This window comes from Salvelinus namaycush, chromosome 12, assembly GCF_016432855.1.
Source record: "Salvelinus namaycush isolate Seneca chromosome 12, SaNama_1.0, whole genome shotgun sequence".
Lineage (NCBI taxonomy): Eukaryota > Metazoa > Chordata > Actinopteri > Salmoniformes > Salmonidae > Salvelinus > Salvelinus namaycush.
The window spans coordinates 16926016-16952227 of record NC_052318.1 but is presented as its reverse complement, the minus strand read 5'-3'; the positions used below and the strand labels follow the sequence as shown (position 1 = coordinate 16952227).

Here is a 26212-nt window from a genome sequence, read left to right as displayed (position 1 = left end):
ATTCTGAAATTTTTCACCTCACTGAATAGGCTACACAGGTGTGAGGTTGAGGTTCATGTTTTGCCGACCTCTAAACATGTTCCCAAATGAATATGTTTGAATGTGATGAATGCAAAATTATGCAAAGTGGATGACCACACCGTAAGGCCTTACCAGTATTTATATATTACAGTGTACTAGCGTGATATAATTCAACATTTTACCTTTTTTTCTCTGCAGTATATGCAAGAAGGAGTTGATACAGAGAAAACTGAATAAATTGTTGTTTTATTTCTGCACTTTCTATGTCACAGGTTTGGGTGGAATGCGGAGGTCTTGACTTGTTCTCTATTTGTGTACTTTTTTCCTATGATATTATTGTCTCCCAACCTTTAGGCACAATATATTGCTTTATGTGTTGTCTCCACTCTATACTATACTATACAATTACTATATTATAGTGAATGGTTGCGTCGTAAACATTTGTATGGTTGAATGAGAGGTTTGTGTTGGTGCCTCTGAGACTGGCCGTGTTAACACCTACAGAAGGATCCATGATTAGCCAGACAGTGACAGGAGTGCTTGAATCTATCCACTAGAGCACAGAAAGGGAGAGGAGGATTTGCTTACTCACTGTCCTCCTACTCCACTCTCCTCTCTGCATTTTCTGTGTCTACCAATCCGTGGTTTACAATCCCCTCCCATATCTGCTGCTCAGTCACAGCCATATCAGAGTATAGGCCTTGTGTTAAAGGCTAAATTATAAACCCCTACATGGACATATCAAACATGTGTTTTGGGTGAAAACATATGATTGATTTCAAGTGTACACTCTCCTCTATATCTCTAACTGCTACTCAGTGACAGAGTATAGGCCTTATGTTATACAGTGAATTATAATACTATAAATGTAGAAAGCATACAGGGTTCAGGAGTAACTGATTACATGTAATAATAGTTTTAAAAAACTAACTGTAATCAGTTACGTTACCAACTACAATATTGTAATCAGATTACAGATACTTTTGAAAAAATAGATGATTGCTTTTGGATTACTTTTAAATTCAGAAAGGATGTTTGCAAAAAAATACATTATGACACCTTTCTGTTTTTTCAATGACATTCAATTCAGCATTAAAAAAAGGGCACAAGTTTAAGTTTGTTCCACCTGAGCGAGTCTGACCATATATCAGAGACCACTATTATGTTACTGATTTACAATTTTGGACAGGTAACTAGTAACTGTAATGGATTACATTTAGAATGTAACCTACCCAACCCTGAAAGCATACATGTGTTTTGCATGAAAACATACAAGTGATTTCAAGTGTCTTAGTGCTATTTTGTGTGTGTATATTTAGACAGCCCTTCACTGGCATTCTGCTGTCATGAATCCTCTGAGCCCACAGTCTTGATGCTTTGTTTGTAGCAGAGCAGCAGGTTTTTCTCCCAACAACCCACCAGTTTATTTTGGGAAGTCTGAGGTAGGTAGGTAGGTGCCGGTCTTACTGCAGTGAGTGGGTAGCAGCTCGGAAACCCTGCAGTACTGTACCTACTTGGGTAGCGCTGTATGCTATACGTACAATATAAGGACAATTTATGTGTAGTACACTGTATATGACACATATATATGTGCAACACAGCCAATATATTTGTAGAATATGGCCAATATATTTGTAGAATATGGCCAATATATTTGTAGAATATGGCCAATATATGTGTGTTATATGGCCAATATATTTGCAATTGGCCAATATATATGTGCAGTACTGTATATGGCCAATGTAGTATATACACTGAGTGTACAAATCATTAAGAACATGATTTGACAGACTGACCAGGTGAAAGCTATGATCCCTTATTGATGTCACTTAAATCAGTATAGATGAAGGGGAGAAGACTGGTAAAGAAACATTTTTATGCCTTGAGACAATTGAGACATGAATTGTGTATGTGTGCTACAAAATATTTAAGTGCCTTTGAACGGGGTATGGTAGTAGGTGCTAAGAGCACTGGTGTTTCCCGTGTGTGTCGAGAATGGTCCACCACCCAATGGACATCTATTTTATTTAACCTGTATTTAACTAGGCAAGTCAGTTAAGAACAATTTCTTGTTTAAAATGACGGCCAAACCCAAACAACTCAATATTAGGAAGGTGTTCTTAATGTTTTGTACACTCAGTGTAGATATGTCTGCTTTCATAAACACTCTTTATTATACTGCTCCATCAGTTCCTTATCCCTTCTTCTCACCACCTCCATGCATCCCATCTAATCTGGCCATTCCAATATTCCATTGTCACCTCTCTTCCTACACCATCTGTCCATGTAACCTTCATTTAACTAGGCAAGTCAGTTAAGAACAAATTCTTATTTACAATGATGGGCTACCGGGGAACAGTGGGTTAACTGCCTTGTTTAGGGGCAGATTTTTACCTTATCAGCTCAGGGAATCGATCCAGCAACCTTTCGGTTACTGGTCCAACGCTCTAACCACTAGGCTACCTGCCGCCATCATGTGATCATGTCTTTTTATTCTGTCGTTTGTCAGTCATCTTCTTGTATCTGACGCTCTCTTCGTTTATTTTTTGTTTATCACTCTTATACTCTTCACACACACACACACACACACACACACACACACACACACACACACACACACACACACACACACACACACACACACACACACACACACACACACACACACACACACACACACACACACACACACACACACACACAACCCATCCATCTGTTTACTCCTCTCTTATCTGTCCATTCCTTTTACTCTTCTTTTCTTTAAGCGCTATCTCTCCATCTGCAGCTGTTTCTTGGCTATTCCAGTTTTCCCTCAATCACATTTCTGGGGTCTAATATGTCTACAGCAGAACAACAATTATCAAATGCCTTAATGCACTTGCCATACTTCTGATCACTTTCTTGCCTCATCAGTCAATACAAAATTCACTGTGAACTGTTTTGTTCCCAGAATATTAAAACATTGTTTTCATCAGAAGAGAAATGTGTGCAAATGTGTGTATTGTCTCCAGCAATCAGTAAATACAAGTGCACAAAATTCAAAATCACTCCATCAGCGCAAATTCATGTACAATACATGGCAAGGTCTAGGCAATGGGGACTGTCTAATTTTTATGATTTCTGACAACATTGCATGCACAGATGCAGACAATGAAGTTGGTTTACTTCTAAGTTGTCATCTCCAACATTGTGACCTTCCGTTTTAGAGGTTTGCTTTGGTGTGGATTTAGGCCTATCCATTCAAATCAGTTGTGTTCCTCCATTGTATTCACCTTTCTGTATTTCTATTGTGCATTGTTTTTCTGTTTGGTGATGGAAAATCTACAAACCTGTCAGCTAACCAGCCTATGTAATAAACTCAGCAAAAAAAATAAACGTCCTCTCACTGTCAACTGCTTTTATTTTCAGCAAACTTAACATGTGTAAATATTTGTATGAACATAACAAGATTCAACAACTGAGACATAAACTGAACAAGTTTCACAGACATGTGACTAACAGAAATGGAATAATGTGTCCCTGAACAAAGGGGGGGTCAAAATTGTCACCTCTCTTCCTACAAAAAAAAGTCAATATCTGGTATGGCCACCACCTGCATTAAGTACTGCAGTTCATCTCCTCATGGACTGCACCATATTTGCCAGTTCTTGCTGTGAGATGTTACCCCACTCTTCCACCAAGGCACCTGCAAGTTCCCGGACATTTCTAGGGGGAATGGCCCTAGCCCTCACCCTCCGATCCAACAGGTCCCAGACGTGCTCAATGGGATTGAGATCTGGGCCCTTCGCTGGCTATGGCAGAACACTGCCATTCCTGTCTTGCAGGAAATCATGCACAGAACGAGCAGTATGGCTGGTGGCATTGTGATGCTGGAGGGTCATGTCAGGATGAGCCTGCAGGAAGGGTACCACATGAGGGAGGAGGATGTCTTCCCTGTAACGCACAGCGTTGAGATTGCCTGCAATGACGACAAGCTCAGTCCGATGATGCTGTGACACACTGCCCCAGACCATGATGGACCCTCCACCCCCAAATCGCTCCCGCTCCAGAGTACAGGCCTCGGTGTAACGCTCATTCCTTCGATGATTAACGCGAATTCGGCCATCACCCCTGGTGAGACAAAACCGCGACTTGTCAGTGAAGAGCACCTTTTGCCAGTCCTGTCTGGTCCAGCGACGGTGGGTTTGTGCCCATAGGCGACGTTGTTGCCGGTGATGTCTGGTGAGGACCTGCCTTACAACAGGCCTACAAGCCCTCAGTCCAGCCTCTCTCAGCCTATTTCGGACAGTTTGAGCACTGATGGAGGGATTGTGCATTCCTGGTGTAAGTCGGGCAGTTGTTGTTGCCATCCTGTATCTGTTCCACAGGTGTGATTTTCGGATGTACCGATCCTGTGCAGGTGCTGCTACACGTGGTCTGCCACTGCGAGGACGATCAGCTGTCTGTCCTGTCTCCCTGTAGCGCTGTCTTAGGCGTTTCACAGTACGGACATTGTAATTTATTGCCCTGGCCACATCTGCAGTCCTCATGCCTCCTTGCAGCATGCCTAAGGCATGTTCACGCAGATGAGCAGGGACCCTGGGCATCTTTCTTTTGGTGTTTTTCAGAGTGAGTAGACAGGCCTCTTTAGTGTCGTAAGTTTTCATAACTGTGACCTTAATTGTATACCGTCTGTAAGCTGTTAGTGTCTTAACGACCGTTCCACAGGTGCATGTTCATTAATTGTTTATGGTTCATTGAACAAACATGGGAAACAGTGTTTAAACCCTTTACAATGAAGATCTGTGAAGTTATTTGGATTTTTACGAATTATCTTTGAAAGACAGGGTCCTGAAAAAGGGACGTTTCTTTTTTGCTGAGTTTATATACTGAACAAAAATTTAAATGCAACATGCAACAATTTCAACGTTTTTACTGAGTTATCGTTCATATAAGGAAATCAGTCAATTGAAATAAATTCATTAGGCCATAATCTATGGATTTCACATGACTGGGCAGGGGCGCAGCCATGGGTAGGCCTGGGAGGGCATAGGCCCACCCACTGAGGAGCCAGGCCCAGCCAATCAGAATGAGTTTTTCCCCCACAAATGGTCTTTATTATAGACAGAAATAGTCCTCAATTTCATCAGATGTCCGGGTGGCTTGTATAAGACGATCCCACAGGTGAAGAAGCCGGATGTGGAGGTCCTGGGTTGGCGTCGTTACACAAGGTTTGCGGTTGTGAGGTCGGTTGGACGTACTACCAAATTCTCTAAAACGACGTTGGAGGCGGCTTATGGTAGAGAAATCAACATTCAATTCTCTGGCAACAGTCAGCATGCCAAAACCTGAGACATATGTGGCATTTGTTGTGTGACAAAACTGCACATTTTAGAGCGGCCTTTTATTGTTCCCAGCACAAAGTGCACCTGTGTAATGATCATGCTGTTTAATCAGTTTCTTGATATGCCAGACCTGTCAGGTGGATAGATTATCTTGGCAAAGGAGAAATGCTCACTAACAGGGATGTAAAAAGAAATAAGCTTTTTGTGCATATGGAACATTTCTGGGATCTTTAATTTCAGCTCATGAAACATGGGACCAACACCTTACATGTTTATATTTTTGTTCAGTGCATTCGGAAAGTATTTAGACCCCTTTCCTTTTTCCACATTTTGTTACGTTACAGCCTTATTCTAAAATTGATTCAATAAAATGTTCCTCATCAATCTACACACAATACTCCATAATGACAAATCAAAAACAGGTTTAGAAATGTTTGCAAATGTATAAAAAAAAAAGTATTCAGACCCTTTACTCAGTACTTTGTTGAAGCACATTTGGCAGTGATTACAGCCTTGGGTCTTCTTGGGTATGACACTACAAGTTTGGCACACCTGTATTTGGGGAGTTTCTCCCATTCTTCTCTGCAGATCCTCTCATGCTCTGTCAGGTTGGATGGGGAGGTCTCTCCAGAGATGTTAGATCGGGTTCAAGTCTGGGCTCTGGCTAGGAAACTCTAGGACATTCATAGACTTGTCCCGAAGCCACTCCTGCGTTGTCTTGGCTATGTGCTTAGGGTCGATGTCCTGTTGGAAGGTGAACCTTCGCCCCCAGTATGAGGTCCTGAGTGCTCTGGAGCAGGTTTTCATCAAGTATCTCTCTGTACTTTGCTCCATTCCTCTTTCTCTTGATCCTGACTAGTCTCCCAGTCGCTGCCGCTGAAAAACATCCTCACAGCATGATGCTGCCACCACCATGCTTCACTGTAGGGATGGTGCCAGGTTTCCACCAGACGTGACGCTTGACATTCAGGCCAGAGAATCTTGTTTCTCAATTGATCCGAGACAGGATTGTGTCGAGGCACAGATCTGTGGAAGGGTACCAAAACATGTCTGCAGCATTGAAGGACCCCAAGAACACAGTGGCCTCCATCATTCTTAAATGGAAGAAGTTTTGGAACCACCAAATGAGGATTTGTTTTTATTGAATCCATTTTAGAGTAAGGCTGTAAATCAACAAAATGTGGAAAAAGGGAAGGGGTCTGAATAGTTTCTGAATTCACTTGAATACATGGAATTGGATTGTGATGAAACCGATTAATTAATCCTGCACACAATGTGCTTATTTTCCATTTTCTTTTTGCTCACGAACAATATTTGATTTTATGTGTATGAAATGATTTTGTGAAAAAAAGGAGAGTAATTGCCCATAATATTGCACCTTTTGATAGTTGTATTGATAGTTGATTTAGTGACTGCAAAAAAAATCTGTTGATAAATGGGATTTTATAATAGATAGACTCAATTTCTGTTTTGTCAGCTTGACTCAAGGGGTATATGTGGTTATATTCTTGGACACTAAAATCTTGCGTAATTGCGTCAGAAAATGTACTACCGAGACTACCTCTCTGAAAGGAAACTCTCAGACAGTTTCAGGCAAGTCTATGGGCCAAATGTCCCCTCCCCTTCCGAAGATGTGAGCACCTGCGAAGTCATGATTTGTCCAAATGATCAGTGACCAAGTTCCTCGTTAGTCGTGGCGTCACACAGTCGACAGATGCTACTACCATTTATGTTACGTGCACCTGCCCACAAGAGATTAGTATGGTTGTGATAATCTTTTTGCAGGCAGTCATGCTCTTTTGATGAATGTATTTGCTGTTTTCAGAAGGCAACTACGTTAAAAAAATGCATTTACTGTTTTGCAAAAGGTCTCAGTCCTGTGTCTTGTGTGTACTGTTTCGAAAATCGACAACATTGTTCCAAACAACTGTTGTATGTCATAAACTGTAATACACCCTGCTGATATGTCCTCCGGTTGGCTACTCCTCCATCTCCTCTCTCTTTTTCAATTCATAACCTCTTTGTGTTTCAATGTGTCATTTTGATCAGTGAACTGAAAGGACTGGATAGGCGGGCAACATGGCGGGAAACCCCTGTGTGTATTTGACCTTTTATCATATTGCTTTCATCTAGTTTATTTTATTATTATACCCCCTTTTTTTCCCCCAATTGTGTGATATCCATGGTAGTTACGATCTTGTCTCATCGCTGCAACTCCCTATGGGGCCCCCGGTCACGGATGGTTGGATCAAACCCCAGACTTTAGTGGCACTGTGATGCAGTGTCTAAGACCGCTGTGCCACTCGGGAGGCCACTTTCATCTAGTTTGACTGATCAATGGTCACACAGCTGATGAGGAAACCAGGCCCATGTTATGGTTCATTGGGGAAAATAGACTGAAACAGGGAGGGCCTGCCTGATCTTGTCCAATATGAAACGTGCATTTTTGTGTAAGAGATTGGTGGTGGAAACAGTGTGATAAAAAGGTGGAGGTGGAGAGAAGTTGTGGATAGGAGAAAAAAGGATGGAGAACAAAAGTGCTCAGGCTGAATAATTTCCTTGTATGTCACGTTTGTACTTTGTGTGTTCTTACTGTTTACCCATGTTCCAAACAGTCAAAACTACCGTAATGCTCATCATACCATAATAGTTTTCTTTTCCGATTTTTGTGAGTAACGATTGTATTGTGTGCTTGGCATTTTCTCCCGGATTACTTTTAACCAGTGAAAATATATTGCTGCCTTCTCACAGACATCGTAAAAAACGATACCTGCTACAATATTATGAAAGTTACTGTAGTTTTTGTGGAGTACAATTTAGTTATGCCGACGTCAAATGTCTTCAAGCTGGCTCTGGAACACTTCCAAGATGAGGACCTCTGAGCTAATGCATATCCTCAATTAATAACTATTGAAAGCCATGTTTTTCATCTCACTTTGTGTTCATGTCTCTCTCTTTTGCGCTCTCTCACTCTCTCTCTCAATTCTTTTCAATTCAATTTGCTTTATTGGCATGACGTAACAATGTACATATTGCCAAAACAATATTAAAATAATAATAATCAAAATTGTCAACTGGACAACAGTAACAACAATAACCAAGGGTCAAAATAACCATACATTGAACAATAAGCATAGAGGACATGTGCAGGTTGATTGGTCTGTCAGACACTGTCCCTCATCTTATGGCAGGCAGCAATGTAGTGCGCTGCCAACCCACCGCTCTCTGCGTCCTCCCCCAACAGGATGGGTAGCCTATCCTCATCAGAGAGGTTTTTGAAACCTTGAATAAGGGTTTCAAATTTGGGTAAATTACACTCTCTAATTGCAGCTCTGTCTCATGTTTTGCTGTTGTGCAGTGGTTGCACAGCCTTTCCTCTACAGGGAGCCATGTTTTCCTGTGTCTACCCTTCTCAATGGCAAGGCTGTGCTCACTGAGCCTGTACTTTGTCAAGGTTTTTCTAAGGTTTTGATCAGTAACCATGGTCAAATAGTTTGCCACGGTGTACTGTCGATTTAGGGCCAGATAGCACTGCAGTTTGCTTTGTGCTTGTGCTTGTGTTTCCCAATAAGCAATGTAGTTTTGTTTTGACTGTGTTGTAATTTGGTTTATTCTGATTGATTGGATGTTCTGGTCCTGAGGCTTCAGTGTGTTACTAGAACAGGTTTGTGAACTCAGCCCCACGACCAGCTGGATGAGGGACTCTTTTCTTTGCTCAGTTCTTTGCAGGGCTTGGTAATGATATGAGAGGGGGTCACTGTATTGTAGATGTTTCCAAAACTTAATTGCAAATTTATTTTTATTTTTGTCTCTCTCTGTCTCTTTCTCTCTGTCTGTCTGTTCTCCCTGCAGTAAGAGTAGACTGTCTTCCGACATGAATCCTGTGTATAGTCCTGTCCAGCCCGGGACACCGTACGGGAACCCCAAGAACATGGCATACGCAGGTGAGTGCCAAAACAACAACAACAAAAGCAACCAGCAATACCGTACCAATACAGTGGTCAGGTACTCCCTTAACATTTCTTGGCCCATTCGGCAAGGCCTATGTATAGCTTTAGATGCATTCTATCATGTTCTTATACTGATTAGTTACGTCATAGAGATATATCATTTACTCCAGGTGGATGATGCTCTATTTAATTATATGCGTTAGATCACCTACATATTTCCTCCACATCCTTTCCCTGCTCTCCTTGTCTCACGTCTGCAATAAACTGAAATTACTTGGCAATAACTGAAATTACTTTGATTCTCTTTTGTGCTTTAATTCATTTCAGTTGCTTTGCAGTTTCACTTCTGTCATCCTCATGACTGTGTTTATGATGGAGATGAATTATTATTTTTTGTTTTACAAGGGCAGTGCAGCATTTGAGGTGTCCCCGCTGACATAAACCATTTTTTTCACAAAAGTAGTGCACTGGGCCAAACTAATATTAGCGGACAATATAAAAGCTGGTCATCTAGGTTTGTATCTGTAGACTTACCATCACCATGAAGAAACCATGCAAAATACAGTAATTGAGTACATTGAGACGTCAAGTGGATTGTGCTGATGTGGTGTGATGATGTGGTTCAGTTGGTGGAGCATGGCACTTGTAATGCTAGGGTTGTGGGTTCGATTCCCACAGGGGACAAGTATGAAAATGTATAGTTGCTCTGGATAAAATGGAAAAGGAATGAATAGATGATTTCAGCTTTCACATAGAAATAAGTTGCATTTTCCAAGTATTTCAAGAAATTGGAAAACATATTGTATACCAAGCAAGTATTTTTATATTCTACAAGTATTATCAGATTAATTGTTGTACAGATAATTATCAGACTCAAATGCTGATAAACACTCAAATACATTTAGTTTACATTTTTTTCACAAAAGTAGTGCACTGGGCCTTTACTAGTCCTGTATTAGGTGACCAATATAGATGATACACCCCCACCCCCAAACTACTTCCCGCGGCTATGAGTGCATTCATCACTGGATGAGTCTATGCATTGAATGATCTGTCTGTGTGAAAATGGAGTATTCACATGGCGTGTACAAAGACAGGTGGAAAAAAATAAGTCAGGAAGACAAGAAAAGGGAAGAGGAGAAGAGGACATAGAGTGTGGAAATAGAAATGTGATTACACTGGTGGTGCTTTCCTTCACTGGCTCGAGGGGGCAGGGCCCGTTACTACCACTCGACTAGTGATTCATTGGCCAAGCTGTTACCACAGCGCCGGTTTATTTTAAAGGTGCTCTCAGCTCTCAATGGTCTCTCTCTTTCTCTCTTGTCGCTTCTTCATACCAATAATGCATTGCTGTTCAACCTTAGGCTGCAGCTGATCAGCGAGTTAAGAGAAAGGACAGACACCTGCAGTGGTTGCAGTAGCCTTGTGTGATGGAGTCTGTTTGGCGGGAGGCCGGGGGATACACACGCAGGAGCATACACACACAAACAGACACACATCCTGGGGACAGCTGACCAAAGGAGTGTGGTTGTGGCCCCCTCCATGTCATCTCAGATACTGATAATTAAAAGAGGACTATCGCGCTCTCCCAAAATGTTGGTTGTGGCGTAAAACCTATAAATTCAAATAAGCAAAAAAGTGTGATGGGGCCGCACTCCAATAAAGCTTACTTAATTTTAAAATATGTTTTCACTGCATCAGGGATAGCTTACACAGATGTTTCGGCTTTGCAGGTTTCTTCAGTGTGTTGGTACAAATCTTTTTAATTCTAAACATTATTTCTAGGGAACACAGGTGAGCTACCGGTGAGCAGCAGGTGCATCTCAGATACTGCTGACAGTAGGAATCCCTCCACTCCCTCCCTCTGTTCCTCCTTCCCTCCTGTCCTCCCTCCGTCTGTTCCTCCCTCCATCTCTCCCTCCATTCCTCTGTCCCTCCCTCCATCCTCCCTCCACCCTGTTCCTCCCCTCCATCCGTTCTTCCCTCTGTTATACCCTCCTTTCCTCCCTCCCTCCATTCCTTCCTCTGTTCTTCCTTCCCTCCATTCCTCTTTCCCTCTATTCCTCCCTCCCTTTGTCACTCCCTCCATTCCTCCCTTCCTCTGTTCCTCCCTCCATCCATCCCTCCCTCCCTCCCTCTATTCTTCCCTCCCTCTGTTCCTCTGTTTTTACTTCCCTCTTCTCTCTCCCTAATTGTCTCAGGCTGCTTCTCTTTTGCTCACATTTAGTCCACAGTCACACTGTTCCATAAATACAGAGGCCAATTAGTAAGGCGTGGGGTCTGGCTCTGACTGTGTGTGTGTGTGTGTGTGTGTGTGTGTGTGTGTGTGTGTGTGTGTGTGTGTGTGTGTGTGTGTGTGTGTGTGTGTGTGTGTGTGTGTGTGTGTGTGTGTGTGTGTGTGTGTGTGGTCGGTCGATCGATCGATCGAGTGTGTGCGGTCGGTCGGTCGGTCAGTCAGATTTGGCTGTGTGGGTGGTGTGTAGCCTCAGGAAGGAGATACACACACACACACACACACACACACACACACACACACACACACACACACACACACACACACACACACACACACACACACACACACACACACACACACACACACACACACACACAATGGCTGCTCCTGCATGCTTTGTTATTTCCAATAATAGGCTACTTTGTTTTAGTGTGATTGCTATGTGATCAGTACAATTCATAGTCACACCAATTGTGTAATTTATCTTTTTTTTCTCCTTTAAATGGAATACCAATAGCAGCTGTCATTAGAGCATAGATAATGCATACATTTATAATATATACAGTAGGCCTATCCTAACCTTAAGTAAATATTTTCTCATTCGTTACATCTTCCCAACCCCTTATTTTCCATATAGGCTGCCTAACATAAAGTAAATGTTTCTCTTCTATATTATTTTAAGGTGCAATATGCAGAAATCGCTTAGCCATTTCCTGGTTGCTAAAATTCCAATAAACTCAGCAAAAAAAGAAACGTCCTCTAACTGTCAACTGCTTTTATTTTCAGCAAACTTAACATGTGTAAATATTTGTATGAACATAACAAGATTCAACAACTGAGACATAAACTGAACATGTTCCACAGACATGTGACTAACAGAAATTGAATAATGTGTCCCTGAACAAAGGGGGGGGGGGTTCAAAATCAAAAGAAACAGGCAGTATCTGGTGTGGCCACCAGCTGCATTAAGTACTGCAGTGCATCTCATCCTCATGGACTGCATCAGATTTGCCAGATCTTGCTGTGAGATGTTACCCCGCTCTTCCACCAAGGTACCTGCAAGTTCCTGGACATTTCTGGGGGGGAATGGCCCTAGTCCTCACCCTCCGATCCAACAGGTCCCAGACGTGCTCAATGGGATTGAGATCCGGGCTCTTCGCTGGCCATGGCAGAACACTGACATTCCTGTCTTGCAAGAAATCATGCACAGAACGAGCAGTATGGCTGGTGGCATTGTGATGCTGGAGGGTCATGTCAGGATGAGCCTGCAGGAAGGGTACCACATGAGGGAGGAGGATGTCTTCCCTGTAACGCACAGTGTTGAGATTGCCTGCAATGACGACAAGCTACAGTCCGATGATGCTGTGACACACTGCCCCAGACCATGATGTACCCTCCACCTCCAAAACGCTCCCGCTCCAGAGTACAGGCCTCGGTGTAATGCTCATTCCTTCGACGATAAATGCAAATCCGATCATCACCCCTGGTGAGACAAAACGCGACTCGTCAGTGAAGAGCACTTTTTGCCAGTCCTGTCTGGTCCAGCGACGGTGGGTTTGTGCCCATAGGCGACGTTGTTGCCGGTGATGTCTGGTGAGGACCTGTCTTACAACAGGCCTACAAGCCCTCAGTCCAGCCTCTCTCAGCCTATTGCGGACAGTCTGAGCACTGATGGAGGGATTGTGCATTCCTGGTGTAACTTGGGCAGTTGTTGTTGCCATCCTGTACCTGTCCCGCAGGTGATGTTCGGATGTACCGATCCTGTGCAGGTGTTGCTACACGTGGTCTGCCGCTGCGAGGACGATCAGTTTTCTGTCCTGTCTCCCTGTAGCGCTGTCTTAGGCGTTTCACAGTACGGACATTGTAATTTATTGCCCTGGTCACATCTGCAGTCCTCATGCCTCTTTGCAGCATGCCTAAGGCACGTTGACGCAGATGAGCAGGGACCATGGGCATCTTTCTTTTGGTGTTTTTCAGAGTGAGTAGAAAGGCCTCTTTAGTGTCCTAAGTTTTCATAACTGTGACCTTAATTGTCTACCGTCTGTAAGCTGTTAGTGCCTGAACAACCGTTCCACAGGTGCATGTTCATTAATTGTTTATGGTTCATTGAACAAGCATGGGAAACAGTGTTTAAACCCTTTACAATGAAGATCTGTGAAGTTATTTGGATTTTTACGAATTATCTTTGAAAGACAGGGTCGTGAAAAGGGGATGTTTCTTTTTTTGCTGAGTTTAGTTGACCTAATTTCAGTTTGTGACAAAATAAGCAGTCATTGTGTAGAGAATCATTGTACCATCTAAACCCCTGTGAAATATGTTTTTCATAACCAAAAATATTGTATTTTCAGCTGTATGAAGCTGCTGTAAAAAATTGAAAGTAAATGATTCAAAAACTCAACCAATTAAGGGGAAGGATAGAAATAGTGAACATAGAACAGATATACTGCTTCTTAGACTAGCTTTAAGCATTGTACTCTATTCTCTGTATCTTCCCCAACCGCTTCTTTTCAATTTCCAGGAAAATGCTGTGTGCCTTTAAGTTTCCATCAGATTTCCACCCTATGGGCCCTGGTCAATATAAGTTCACTACTGTTTATAGGGATAGGGTACCATTTGGGACTCAGTCTTTCTCTAGGGTGACAAGTGGTCATGAATACTTACGAGGACAGGGCCTTGTTCTACGCCCATTAAGTATTATTGAGAACATTCCCTTTAGGTGGATCTGCTCACTCCGTGTGACCTAACTGAGACATACAGTGCCTTCAGAAAGTGATTCTCTATTGGTTACACAGACTGTTGGCCTCCCATCCTATTCTAACCACCTCTCACCGGCTTTGTATTCATGTTACCTGATGAAATTGCTGTACAATAGGATCTTGTTGCCATCTAATGCACATTCAAATGTCATAAATCAGCACTGCAGAGCTCTCCCTGTCCTCTGCCGTGCCCTGATTGTATTACTGCTGATGATATCTGGAAATGCGCATGTACACCCTGACCCATCTACTGTTGCTAACCCCAATTCTAACTTGTGCTCTGATATCTGCTTCACTGATTTCTGCTCTCGTAAAAGCCTGGGTTTTCTGCACGTTAATATCTAGAAGTTTATTACCTAAAATGGATCAATTGAAAGTGTGGATTCACAGCTCCAATCCAGATGTGTTGGTCATTACTGAGACGTGGTTAAGGAAGAGTGTTTTTTCGGCAAGACAGATCTTTCAAAGGTGCGGGAGTGGCAATCTTTACCAAGGATCACTTTCAGTGCGCGGTTGTCTCCAGAAAGTCTGTCCCTAAACAATTTGATTTGCTGGTTTTATGCACTAAACTTTCAAATAGCTCTTTGTTGACTGTTGCTGGGTGCTATCGTACACCATCAGCACAGGCCTGTACCCTACCTGCCCTAAGCTTTCTCCTGGCCCCTTACACTAAGTCTGAATTTGTCATGCTAGGTGACCTAATCTGGGACATACTTAAACCGCCTGACCAAGTCCAAAAGCAATGGGACTCCCTAAATCTTTCTCAGATTATTACCAATCCCACAACGTATGACTCCAAACACCCAGAAAAGGCTACTCCCCTCTGTTATCCTCACAAATAATCCTGATAGGTATCAGTCTGGTGTTTTCTGTAATGACCTTAGTGATCACTGTTTTACAGCCCGTGTTCATAATGGCTGCTCATTGAAACAACCTGTCCTGATTTGTCATAGACGCTTGCACAAAAACTTAAATGATCAAGCCCTCCTTCATGAACTGGCCTCCATAAAATGGTATAAAATCAGCTTGATCCCCTCTGTCGAAGAGCGGATCAAGCCCCCATAAAGACATTTTGAATTAAAAACAGGTTCAGCCCCTGGTTCGACCGTGATCTTGCAGAGTTACTCCACCTCAAGAATTTCATTTGGCGAAAAGCTCGGCACACGCATACACAGGCTGACTGGGTCTCGTTCAGGCAAATGAGAAATAAGTGTGCTCAGGCTATCCGGAAGGCCAAAGTTAGTTACTTTAAGGATCAGTTCTCTCTGTGGGTCTAACCCAAGAAGTTCTGGAAAACGGTTCAAGATCTGGAGAATAAACCCTCCTCCTCACAGCTGCCTATGTCCCTTAATGTTGATGATGTGGTTGTTACTGACGAGAAGCACATGGCTAAGCTCTTTAATCAACACTTCATTTGACTCAGCCATGCCTCCTTGCCCGTCCCTCGTTCCTCACCTCCTTGCCCGTTCCTCACCTCCCACCGCTTCTAATGCGAATAGCCCCGACGCTTCTCCCTTTTTTTCCCCTGCCCCGCTACAAAGTTTCTCCCTGCAGGCGGTCACTGAGTCCGAGGTGCTAAAGGAGCTCCTGAAACTTGACCCCAAAAAAACATCTGGGTCAGATGGTTTAGACCCTTTCTTCTTTAAGGCTGTTGCCCCTATCGTCGCCAAGCCTATCTCTGACCTTTTTAACCTGTCTCTCCTTTCTGGGGAGGTTCCCATTGCTTGGAAGGCAGCCACGGTTCATCCTTTAATTAAAGGGGAGATCAAGCTGATCCCGTTATAGGCCTACTTCTATTTTGCCCTGTTTATCAAAAGTGTTGGAAAATAATGTAAATAATCAACTGACTGGCTTTCTTGATGTCTACAGTATTCTCTCTGGTATGGAATCTGGTTTCCGATCAGGTTATGGATGTGTCACTGCGACCTTAAAGGTCCTCAATGATGTCACCATTGCCCTTGATTCTAAGCAATGTTGTGCATCTATTTTTATTGACTTGGCCAAAGCTTTTGATGTGGTAGACCATTCCATTCTTGTGGGCCCGCTAAGGAGTATTGGTGTCTTTGAGGGGTCTTTGTGCTGGTTTGCTAACTACCTCTCTCAAAGAGTGCAGTGTTTAAAGTCAGAACATCTGCTGTCTCAGCCACTGCCTGTCACCAAGGGAGTACCCCAAGGCTTGATCCTAGGCCCCACGCTCTTCTCAATTTACATCAACAACATAGCTCAGGCAGTAGGAAGCTCTCTCATCCATTTATATGCAGATGATAGTCTTATACTCAGCTGGCTCCTCCCCTGATGTTGTGTTAAATGTTCTACAACAAAGCTTTCTTAGTGTCCAACAAGCTTTCTCTACCCTTAACCTTGTTCTGAACACCTCCAAAACAAAGGTCATGTGGTTTGGTAAGAAGAATGCCCCTCTCCCCACAGGTGTGATTACTACCTCTGAGGGTTTAGAGTTTTAGGTAGTCACCTCATGCAAGTACTTGGGAGTATGGTTAGACGGTACACTGTCCTTCTCAGCACATATCAAAGCTGCAGGCTAAAGTTAAATCTAGACTTGGTTTCCTCTATCGTAATCGCTCCTCTTTTACCCCATCTGCCAAACTAACCCTGATTCAGATGACCATTTTACCCATGCTAGATTACGGAGATGTAATTTATAGATAGGCAGGTAAGGGTGCTCTCGAGCGGCTAGATGTTCTTTACCATTCGGCCATCAGATTTGCCACCAACGCTCCTTATAGGACACATCACTGCGCTCTATACTCCTCTGTAAACTGGTCATCTCTATATACCCATCCCAAGACCCACTGGTTGATGCTTATTTATAAAACCCTCTTAGGCCTCACTCCCCCTATCTGAGATATCTACTGCAGCCCTCATCCTCCACATACAACACCCGTTCTGCCAGTCACATTCTGTTAAAGGTTCCCAAAGCACACACATCACTGGGTCACTCGTCTTTTCAGTTCGCTGCAGCTAGCGACTGGAACGAGCTGCAACAAACAGTCAAAGTGGACAGTTTTATCTCAATCTCTTCATAGCTCCTGTATTATTCAGAGATAATAGCTTAAAAGATTATAGTTACCGTTCCTGGATGGCACGTTTCCTCTTCTAAAGCACTTCCTTCCTATTTCCTTTGACATAAGATCACCTATGAGTCACCAAGTACCTCAATACGTCCCATTGAAACTGAACCAGTGTCATATTCATTAATTAAGACAAAACTAAATGTTTTGCAATGTAAAACGAAAGCAAGCATTTCTTATATTGAACAAGTTCAGGCAGTCGCTCCCTGTTTCAGTCTGTTTTCTTTCAGTCGGTACCCTAATGAATACGACCCAGGAGACTTCAACCTTATCTTATCTGAACTGTCAGCAACTTCACGCAATCACTGACATCCAACCTATATGGATGGGTTGCATCCACTGCATTGTCCTGGCCAATTGTTTTATGAATCAGGTGCAGGAGGGCGCGGCTGCGCTGTAAATCACTGTGACGGGGATGTGGGGAGATGGAGGATCCATAGAGTAATAACATGTGATTATCCCATCCAGACAGGCACTCTGGAACAACACTGTCTCTGTGCTGTCCTACCTTTGACCTTTCATCTTACAACACATCCACATCCACTCATATATTAACTTGCATGTACTTACACACACACACACACACACACACACACACACACACACACACACACACACACACACACACACACACACACACACACACACACACACACACACACACACACACACACACACACACACACACACATACACACACATACACACAGCCATGCTGCACACACATACACAAACAAACAAACTCACACACACACACACACACACACACACCCACAGGCGATGATCTTCTTAAAGGCCTCTGTTCTCTGTCCTCAGGCTATCCTGCAGGTTATCCTCAGACTCCTACCTATACACCCAACCTCTACCAGACTGGCAGTCCAGGCTATCCCCCAGGTAAGAACACACACACGCAAAAATGCATGCACGCACAAACAAGCACACACAAACTTGCACTCATGCACATACAAATATGCCACGCAAACACACAGACATGCACACAAGCGCACATGCAGTTTGATCAAACCAGCAGTCCACTCTATCCCCCAAGGTAAGAATATACACACGTGATACAACACACACTATATGAATCAGATTGGCAGTGCAATCTACTCAAAGGTAAAAATACCCACATGCGCACACACCCACACACACACACACACACACACACACACACACACACACACACACACACACTCAAACATCTTCTCTCTCTGTGTCTTATCGTATGTCATGAGAAGTTTCCCCTAGACTCTGGGTCAGTTTAACATTTTCACCAGTCATGGTTAAGGTTAAGATTGGGTGAGGGAAAGCTGATCCTAGATCTGTACCTACAGGAAACTTCACCCCAGAGCCTTCACAATGCCTTGAGAACTCTTATGTAGAGCTGCTAGAGAGGCTTTGTTCATATTGTATCCACACAGTGCTCTGGAACGTTCTGTACAGAAATGTGTGTGTGTCTGTGTGTAATGTTGTGTTTTGGTGTGAACTTGAGAATGACTTTAGAATTACTGTTAATAAGATGATTCCTAATTTATTTTCTGATTTATTGTGATAAACAATTCTTCGTATGGTTGTGGTTACATTGCCATTTGTTGTTAGAGGATGGCTTGAGATGTCTGTCAGTTAGTGAAAGTGATATAACCTGGGGTTGTTTGGCATTTTATTACCGTAAACACTGTAATACTGTTGGTTGTTGAGATGGCTAGAAGCAGTGTTGGTCTCTCTAGCATCTCCTTGTGCTAGCTAGAATGAAATAATGTAGTTTCAATAGGATGCATCTCCCCACATCTGTGCACGGAGGCAAAGGTTGGGTAGGTATTAGGGTTGGGGTCAATTCCTTTTCAATTCAGTAAGTATTCAATTCAAATATTCCTCAATGCTTCTCTGTGAGAAAAAATGGAGCTGGAATTTCAGTTTACTTCCTGAATTGCCTGAGCTGAAATGGAATTGACCCTAGCTCTGGTAGCTAGTAGCTTGTGTTGTGGTTTGTGGTGATCCATATTTGTTATGCGCAGAGTCTGGTTTTACTGCATTTCTCCTGGAGCTCCAGAGGGTTTGATCATCAGAGAGTGGAGTGAAGTAGGTCAGTGAGAGCTGTGCCATGTTGTTGCTCTACAGTGCCCTGCAGCACTGCCGTTACTGGGCTGGGTCATGTTGTCGCTCTACAGTGCCCTGCAGCACTGCCGTTACTGGGCTGGGTCATGTTGTCGCTCTACAGTGCCCTGCAGCACTGCCGTTACTGGGCTGGGTCATGTTGTCGCTCTACAGTGCCCTGCAGCACTGCCGTTACTGGGCTGGGTCATGTTGTCGCTCTACAGTGCCCTGCAGCACTGCCGTTACTGGGCTGGGTCATGTTGTCGCTCTACAGTGCCCTGCAGCACTGCCGTTACTGGGCCGGGTCATGTTCACTAGGCATGAAACATAAGATAATGCATCCGAAATTAAGCCCAAGTTCGACAATGGAATGGATGAAAGATGTGTGTGTGTGTGTTTATGCTTGTATGTCAGTGTGTTGAATGTGTGAAATGTTATGTATTCTATATGTGTGTGTGTGTGTGGGTGTGTGTGTATGTGTGTGTGTGTGTGTGTGTGTGTGTGTGTGTGTGTGTGTGTGTGTGTGTATTCTCTGTGTGTGTTAGTGTGTGTGCACTGCACACTCTGTTTGTGTGTACAGTACCAGTCAAAAGTTTGGACACACCTACTCATTCCAGGGTTTTTCTTTATTTTGACTATTTTCTACATTGTAGAATAATAGTGAAGACATCAAAACTATGAAATAACACATATGGAATCATGTAGTAACCAAAAAAGTGTTAAACAAATCACAATATATTTTATATTTGAGATTCTTCAAAGTAGCCACCCTTTGTCTTGATGACAGCTTTGTACACTCTTGGCATTCTCTCAACCAGCTTCATGAGGTAGTCACCTGGAATGCAGTTCAATTAACAGGTGTGCCTTGTTAAAAGTTAATTTGTGGAATTTCTTTCCTTTATGTGTTTGAGCCAATCAGTTGTGTTGTGACAAGGTAGGGGTGGTATACAGAAGATAGCCCTATTTGGTAAAAGACCAAGCCCATATTATGGCAAGAACAGCTCCAATAAGCAAATAGAAATGACAGTCCATCATTACTTTAAGACATGAAGGTCAGTCAATCCGGAACATTTCAAGAACTTTGAATGTTTCTTCAAGTGTAGTCGCAAAAACCATCAAGCACTATGATGAAACTGGCTCTCATGAGGACCGCCACATGAAGGGAAGACCCAGAGTTAACTCTGCTGCAGAGGATAAGTTCATTAGAGTTACCAGCCTCTGAGGAGGAGACTGCATGAATCAGGCCTTCATGGTCAAATTGCTGCAAAGACATCACTACTAAAAGACACCGATAAGAAGAATAGACTTGCTTGGGCCAACCAGCAATGGACATTAGACCGGTGGAAAACTGAGTCCAAATTTGAGATTTTTGGTTCCAACTGCTGTGTCTTCGTGAGACGCAGAGTAGGTGAACGGATGATCTCTGCTGATGTGGTTCCCACCTTGAAGCATGGAGGAGGAAGTGGGATGGTGTGGGGGTGCTTTGCTGGTGACACTGTCAGTGATTTATTTAGAATTCAAGGCACACTTAACCAGCATGGCTACCACAGCATTCTGCAGCGATACGCCATCCCATCTGGTTTGCGCTTAGTGGGACTATCATTTGTTTTTCAACAGGACAATGACCCAAAACACACCTCCAGACTGTGTAAGGGCTATTTGAACAAGAAAGGAGAGTGATGGAGTATTGCATCAGATGACCTGGCCTCCACAATCACCCGACCTCAACCCTATTGAGATGGTTTGGGATGAGTTGGACTGCAGAGTGAAGGAAAAGTAGCAAACAAGTGCTCAGTATATGTGGAAACTCCTTTAAGACTGTTGGAAAAGCATTCCAGGTGACTACCTCATGAAGCTGGTTGAGAGAATGCAAAGCTGTCATCAAGGCAAAGAATGGATACTTTGAAGAATCAAATATCTCAAATATTTTTGTTATTTGTTTAACACTTTTTTGGTTAATACATGATTCCATATGTGTTATTTCATAGTTTAGATGTCTTCACTATTTTTCTACAATGCAGAAAATAGTAAATAAAATAAAAACTTGAATGAGTAGGTGTGTCCAGACTTTTGACTGATACTGTATGTACTCTATTTCTGTTCTCTGTGTGTGTGTGTACTCTGTTTGTGTGTATGTATACAGTGTCTGGTGAAAGTCTACACACCCCTTGCACAGCCTTCACATTTTGCTGCCTTTAAATTAAATACAAAAAAATGTATAACATTTTATGTACACCACCTACACCATTTTCAAAGTAAAAGTAACATTTTCCAAATTAATAACAAAAATTAAAATGTCTTGATTGCGTATGTCTTCACACCGCAGAGTTAATACTTGGTGGACCTTTTGGCAGCCATTACAGATGTGAATCATTTGGAATAAGATTCTACCAACTTTGTACAACTCTTAGTGCAACATATATCCATTGTCTTTGTCAAAATTGCTCAAGCTAAGTAAATTTGGTTGGGAGTCATTGATGGACAGCAATATTCATACCTTGTCTCTGATTTTCAAGCACATTTAAGACAGGACTTAGACTAGACCACTTAGGAACACCAATTGGAAAGCCATTCTGGTGTGTCTTTGGCATTAACATTTTTATTTGTCCTGCTGAAAAATAAAACTATATCGCAGGGTTAGGTTTTCAGAAGACTGAGGCAGGGTTTCCTCTGTTTTTATCTGGTCTTTGCTCCCTTCATATTTCTTTTGATCGTGACCAACTCCCTAGTCTCTGCCGGTGATAGGCATACCCATAACATGATGCTGCCACAACAATAAGAGAACATTTTATAGAGTTTTCTTTCACATTGAACATGTGTAGGTTATGTAGATCGGTAGAAAAAAACTCTTAAGTTATTCCCTTTTTAGATTTAATTTTAAGGCAACAAAATGTAAAGACTGTGCAAGAGGTGTGTAGACTTTCACAAGCAACCAGGTGTGTACTGTATACTCTGTGTCTACTCTGTTTGTGTGTATTCTCTATGTGCGTGCTTGCGTGAGTGCATTTGCATGCTGTGTGTGTTTTATTACTATCTATCCATGTCTGTCTTCTATATCTGTCTCTGTGTTCTACGTGTGTGAGGGTGTGTGTGTAATCTCTCTGTGTTTGTGTCTGGGACAGTGCTGCTGGTGAAGCAGGGCTGGCCCCAGGCCTCCGGTGCTGCAGTGGCCCCAGAGGGCTCCTATGACCTGGCCATGGACGCAGGCTCAGAGGGCCGCCAGTACCAGGCCTCAGCCGCAGCTTTCAGTAAATATGACCCTATGTACTCTACACACACAGATATGTATGCACACAGACATACTCACACACACATGTTTGCACTCACGCACTCTCACACATACATACACAGCAGCAGGGTTTCTGTTAGCCGGTAAATGCTGCCCCCCCCCCCAAAAAATGCCAAGCTGATAAATAAAAGTGTTGCCGACCAAATTGTCCAGGAAAGAAAAAATCCATTCCAAAATGATGCATTTTATTAATTGAAGGAAATACCAGTCGATGTGCTCCAATTTCAAAGGCAAATATACTTCATATGCTAATAAAACCATTAAGCTGCTTGGAAATTAGTGTAGGGTATTTTTACTCACGCAAAAGATGCGAGCTCCTCAAAAGAGACTTCAGCTAAGTGTACCCTGACAAGGTCCTCATAAGAGACTTCAGCTAAGTGTACCCTGACTAGGTCCTCATAAGAGACCTCAGCTAAGTGTACCCGACTAGGTCCTCAAAAGAGACTTCAGCTAAGTGTACCCTGACTAGGTAATCATTAGAGACTTCAGCTAAGTGTACCATGACTAGGTCCTCATTAGAGACTTCAGCTAAGTGTACCCTGACTAGGTCCTCATAAGAGACTTCAGCTAAGTGTACCCTGACTAGGTCCTCATAAGAGACTTCAGCTAAGTGTACCCGACTACATCCTCATAAGAGACTTCAGCTAAGTGTACCCGACTACATCCTCATAAGAGACTTCAGCTAAGTGTACCCGACTAGATCCCCATAAGAGACTTCAGCTAAGTGTACCCGACTAGACCCTCATAAGAGACTTCAGCTAAGTGTACCCTGACTAGACCCTCATTAGAGACTTCAGCTAAGTGTACCCCGACTAGGTCCTCAAAAGAGACTTCAGCTAAGTGTACCCGACTAGGTAATCATTAGAGACTTCAGCTAAGTGTACCCGACTAGGTCCTCATTAGAGACTTCAGCTAAGTGTACCCCGACTAGGTTCTCATAAGAGGCTTCAGCTAAGTGTACCCCGACTAGGTTCTCATAAGACACTTCAGCTAAGTGTACCCTGACTAGGTCCTCATAAGAGACTTCAGCTAAGTGTACCCTGACTAGGTCCTCATTAGAGACTTCAGCTAAGTGTACCCCGACTAGGTTCTCATAAGAGACTTCAGCTAAGTGTACCCTGACTAGGTCCTCATAAGAGACTTCAGCTAAGTGTACCCTGACTAGGTCCTCATTAGAGACTTCAGCTAAGTGTACCCTGACTAGGTCCTCATAAGAGACTTCAGCTAAGTGTACCCTGACTAGGTCCCCATAAGAGACCTCAGCTAAGTGTACCCGACTAGGTCCTCAAAAGAGACTTCAGCTAAGTGTACCCTGACTAGGTAATCATTAAAGACTTCAGCTAAGTGTACCCTGACTAGGTCCTCATTAGAGACTTCAGCTAAGTGTACCCTGACTAGGTCCTCATAAGAGACTTCAGCTAAGTGTACCCTGACTAGGTCCTCATAAGAGACTTCAGCTAAGTGTACCCGACTACATCCTCATAAGAGACTTCAGCTAAGTGTACCCGACTACATCCTCATAAGAGACTTCAGCTAAGTGTACCCGACTAGATCCCCATAAGAGACTTCAGCTAAGTGTACCCGACTAGACCCTCATAAGAGACTTCAGCTAAGTGTACCCTGACTAGACCCTCATTAGAGACTTCAGCTAAGTGTACCCGACTAGGTCCTCAAAAGAGACTTCAGCTAAGTGTACCCGACTAGGTAATCATTAGAGACTTCAGCTAAGTGTACCCAACTAGGTCCTCATTAGAGACGTCAGCTAAGTGTACCCCGACTAGGTCCTCATTAGAGACTTCAGCTAAGTGTACCCTGACTAGGTCCTCATTAGAGACTTCAGCTAAGTGTACCCTGACTAGGTCCTCATTAGAGACTTCAGCTAAGTGTACCCAACTAGGTTCTCATAAGAGACTTCAGCTAAGTGTACCCTGACTAGGTCCTCATTAGAGACTTCAGCTAAGTGTACCCTGACTAGGTCCTCATAAGAGACTTCAGCTAAGTGTACCCTGACTAGGTACTCATAAGAGACTTCAGCTAAGTGTACCCCGACTAGGTTCTCATTAGAGACTTCAGCTAAGTGTACCCTGACTAGGTCCTCATTAGAGACTTCAGCTAAGTGTACCCCGACTAGGTTCTCATAAGAGACTTCAGCTAAGTGTACCCTGACTAGGTCCTCATAAGAGACTTCAGCTAAGTGTACCCTGACTAGGTTCTCATTAGAGACTTCAGCTAAGTGTACCCTGACTAGGTCCTCATAAGAGACTTCAGCTAAGTGTACCCTGACTAGGTAATCATTAGAGACTTCAGCTAAGTGTACCCAACTAGGTCCTCATAAGAGACTTCAGCTAAGTGTACCCGACTACATCCTCATAAGAGACTTCAGCTAAGTGTACCCGACTACATCCTCATAAGAGACTTCAGCTAAGTGTACCCGACTAGATCCCCATAAGAGACTTCAGCTAAGTGTACCCGACTAGACCCTCATAAGAGACTTCAGCTAAGTGTACCCTGACTAGACCCTCATTAGAGACTTCAGCTAAGTGTACCCGACTAGGTCCTCAAAAGAGACTTCAGCTAAGTGTACCCGACTAGGTAATCATTAGAGACTTCAGCTAAGTGTACCCAACTAGGTCCTCATTAGAGACGTCAGCTAAGTGTACCCCGACTAGGTCCTCATTAGAGACTTCAGCTAAGTTTACCCGACTAGTTCCTCATAAGAGACTTCAGCTAAGTGTACCCCGACTAGGTCCTCATTAGAGACTTCAGCTAAGTGTACCCTGACTAGGTCCTCATTAGAGACTTCAGCTAAGTGTACCCCGACTAGGTTCTCATAAGAGACTTCAGCTAAGTGTACCCCGACTAGGTTCTCATAAGAGACTTCAGCTAAGTGTACCCCGACTAGGTCCTCATTAGAGACTTCAGCTAAGTGTACCCTGACTAGGTCCTCATTAGAGACTTCAGCTAAGTGTACCCTGACTAGGTCCTCATTAGAGACTTCAGCTAAGTGTACCCAACTAGGTTCTCATAAGAGACTTCAGCTAAGTGTACCCTGACTAGGTCCTCATTAGAGACTTCAGCTAAGTGTACCCTGACTAGGTCCTCATAAGAGACTTCAGCTAAGTGTACCCTGACTAGGTACTCATAAGAGACTTCAGCTAAGTGTACCCCGACTAGGTTCTCATTAGAGACTTCAGCTAAGTGTACCCTGACTAGGTCCTCATTAGAGACTTCAGCTAAGTGTACCCCGACTAGGTTCTCATAAGAGACTTCAGCTAAGTGTACCCTGACTAGGTCCTCATAAGAGACTTCAGCTAAGTGTACCCTGACTAGGTCCTCATTAGAGACTTCAGCTAAGTGTACCCTGACTAGGTCCTCATAAGAGACTTCAGCTAAGTGTACCCTGACTAGGTTCTCATAAGAGACCTCAGCTAAGTGTACCCCGACTAGGTTCTC

General features: G+C 43.3%; 1 protein-coding gene across 1 annotated transcript in view; it reads left to right on the top strand.

The window, feature by feature from the left end:
- The window catches only part of LOC120056782 (protein FAM168A-like), a 49241-nt gene that overhangs the window by 13557 nt on the left and 9472 nt on the right, over nucleotides 1-26212 (top strand). Inside the window, exons 2-4 of the mRNA XM_039004988.1 lie at nucleotides 9198-9289; nucleotides 18193-18270; nucleotides 22593-22734. Of these exons, the coding sequence (XP_038860916.1) occupies nucleotides 9220-9289; nucleotides 18193-18270; nucleotides 22593-22734 (290 nt within the window). The 5' untranslated portion in view covers nucleotides 9198-9219. The remainder of the gene's footprint in view (nucleotides 1-9197; nucleotides 9290-18192; nucleotides 18271-22592; nucleotides 22735-26212) is intronic.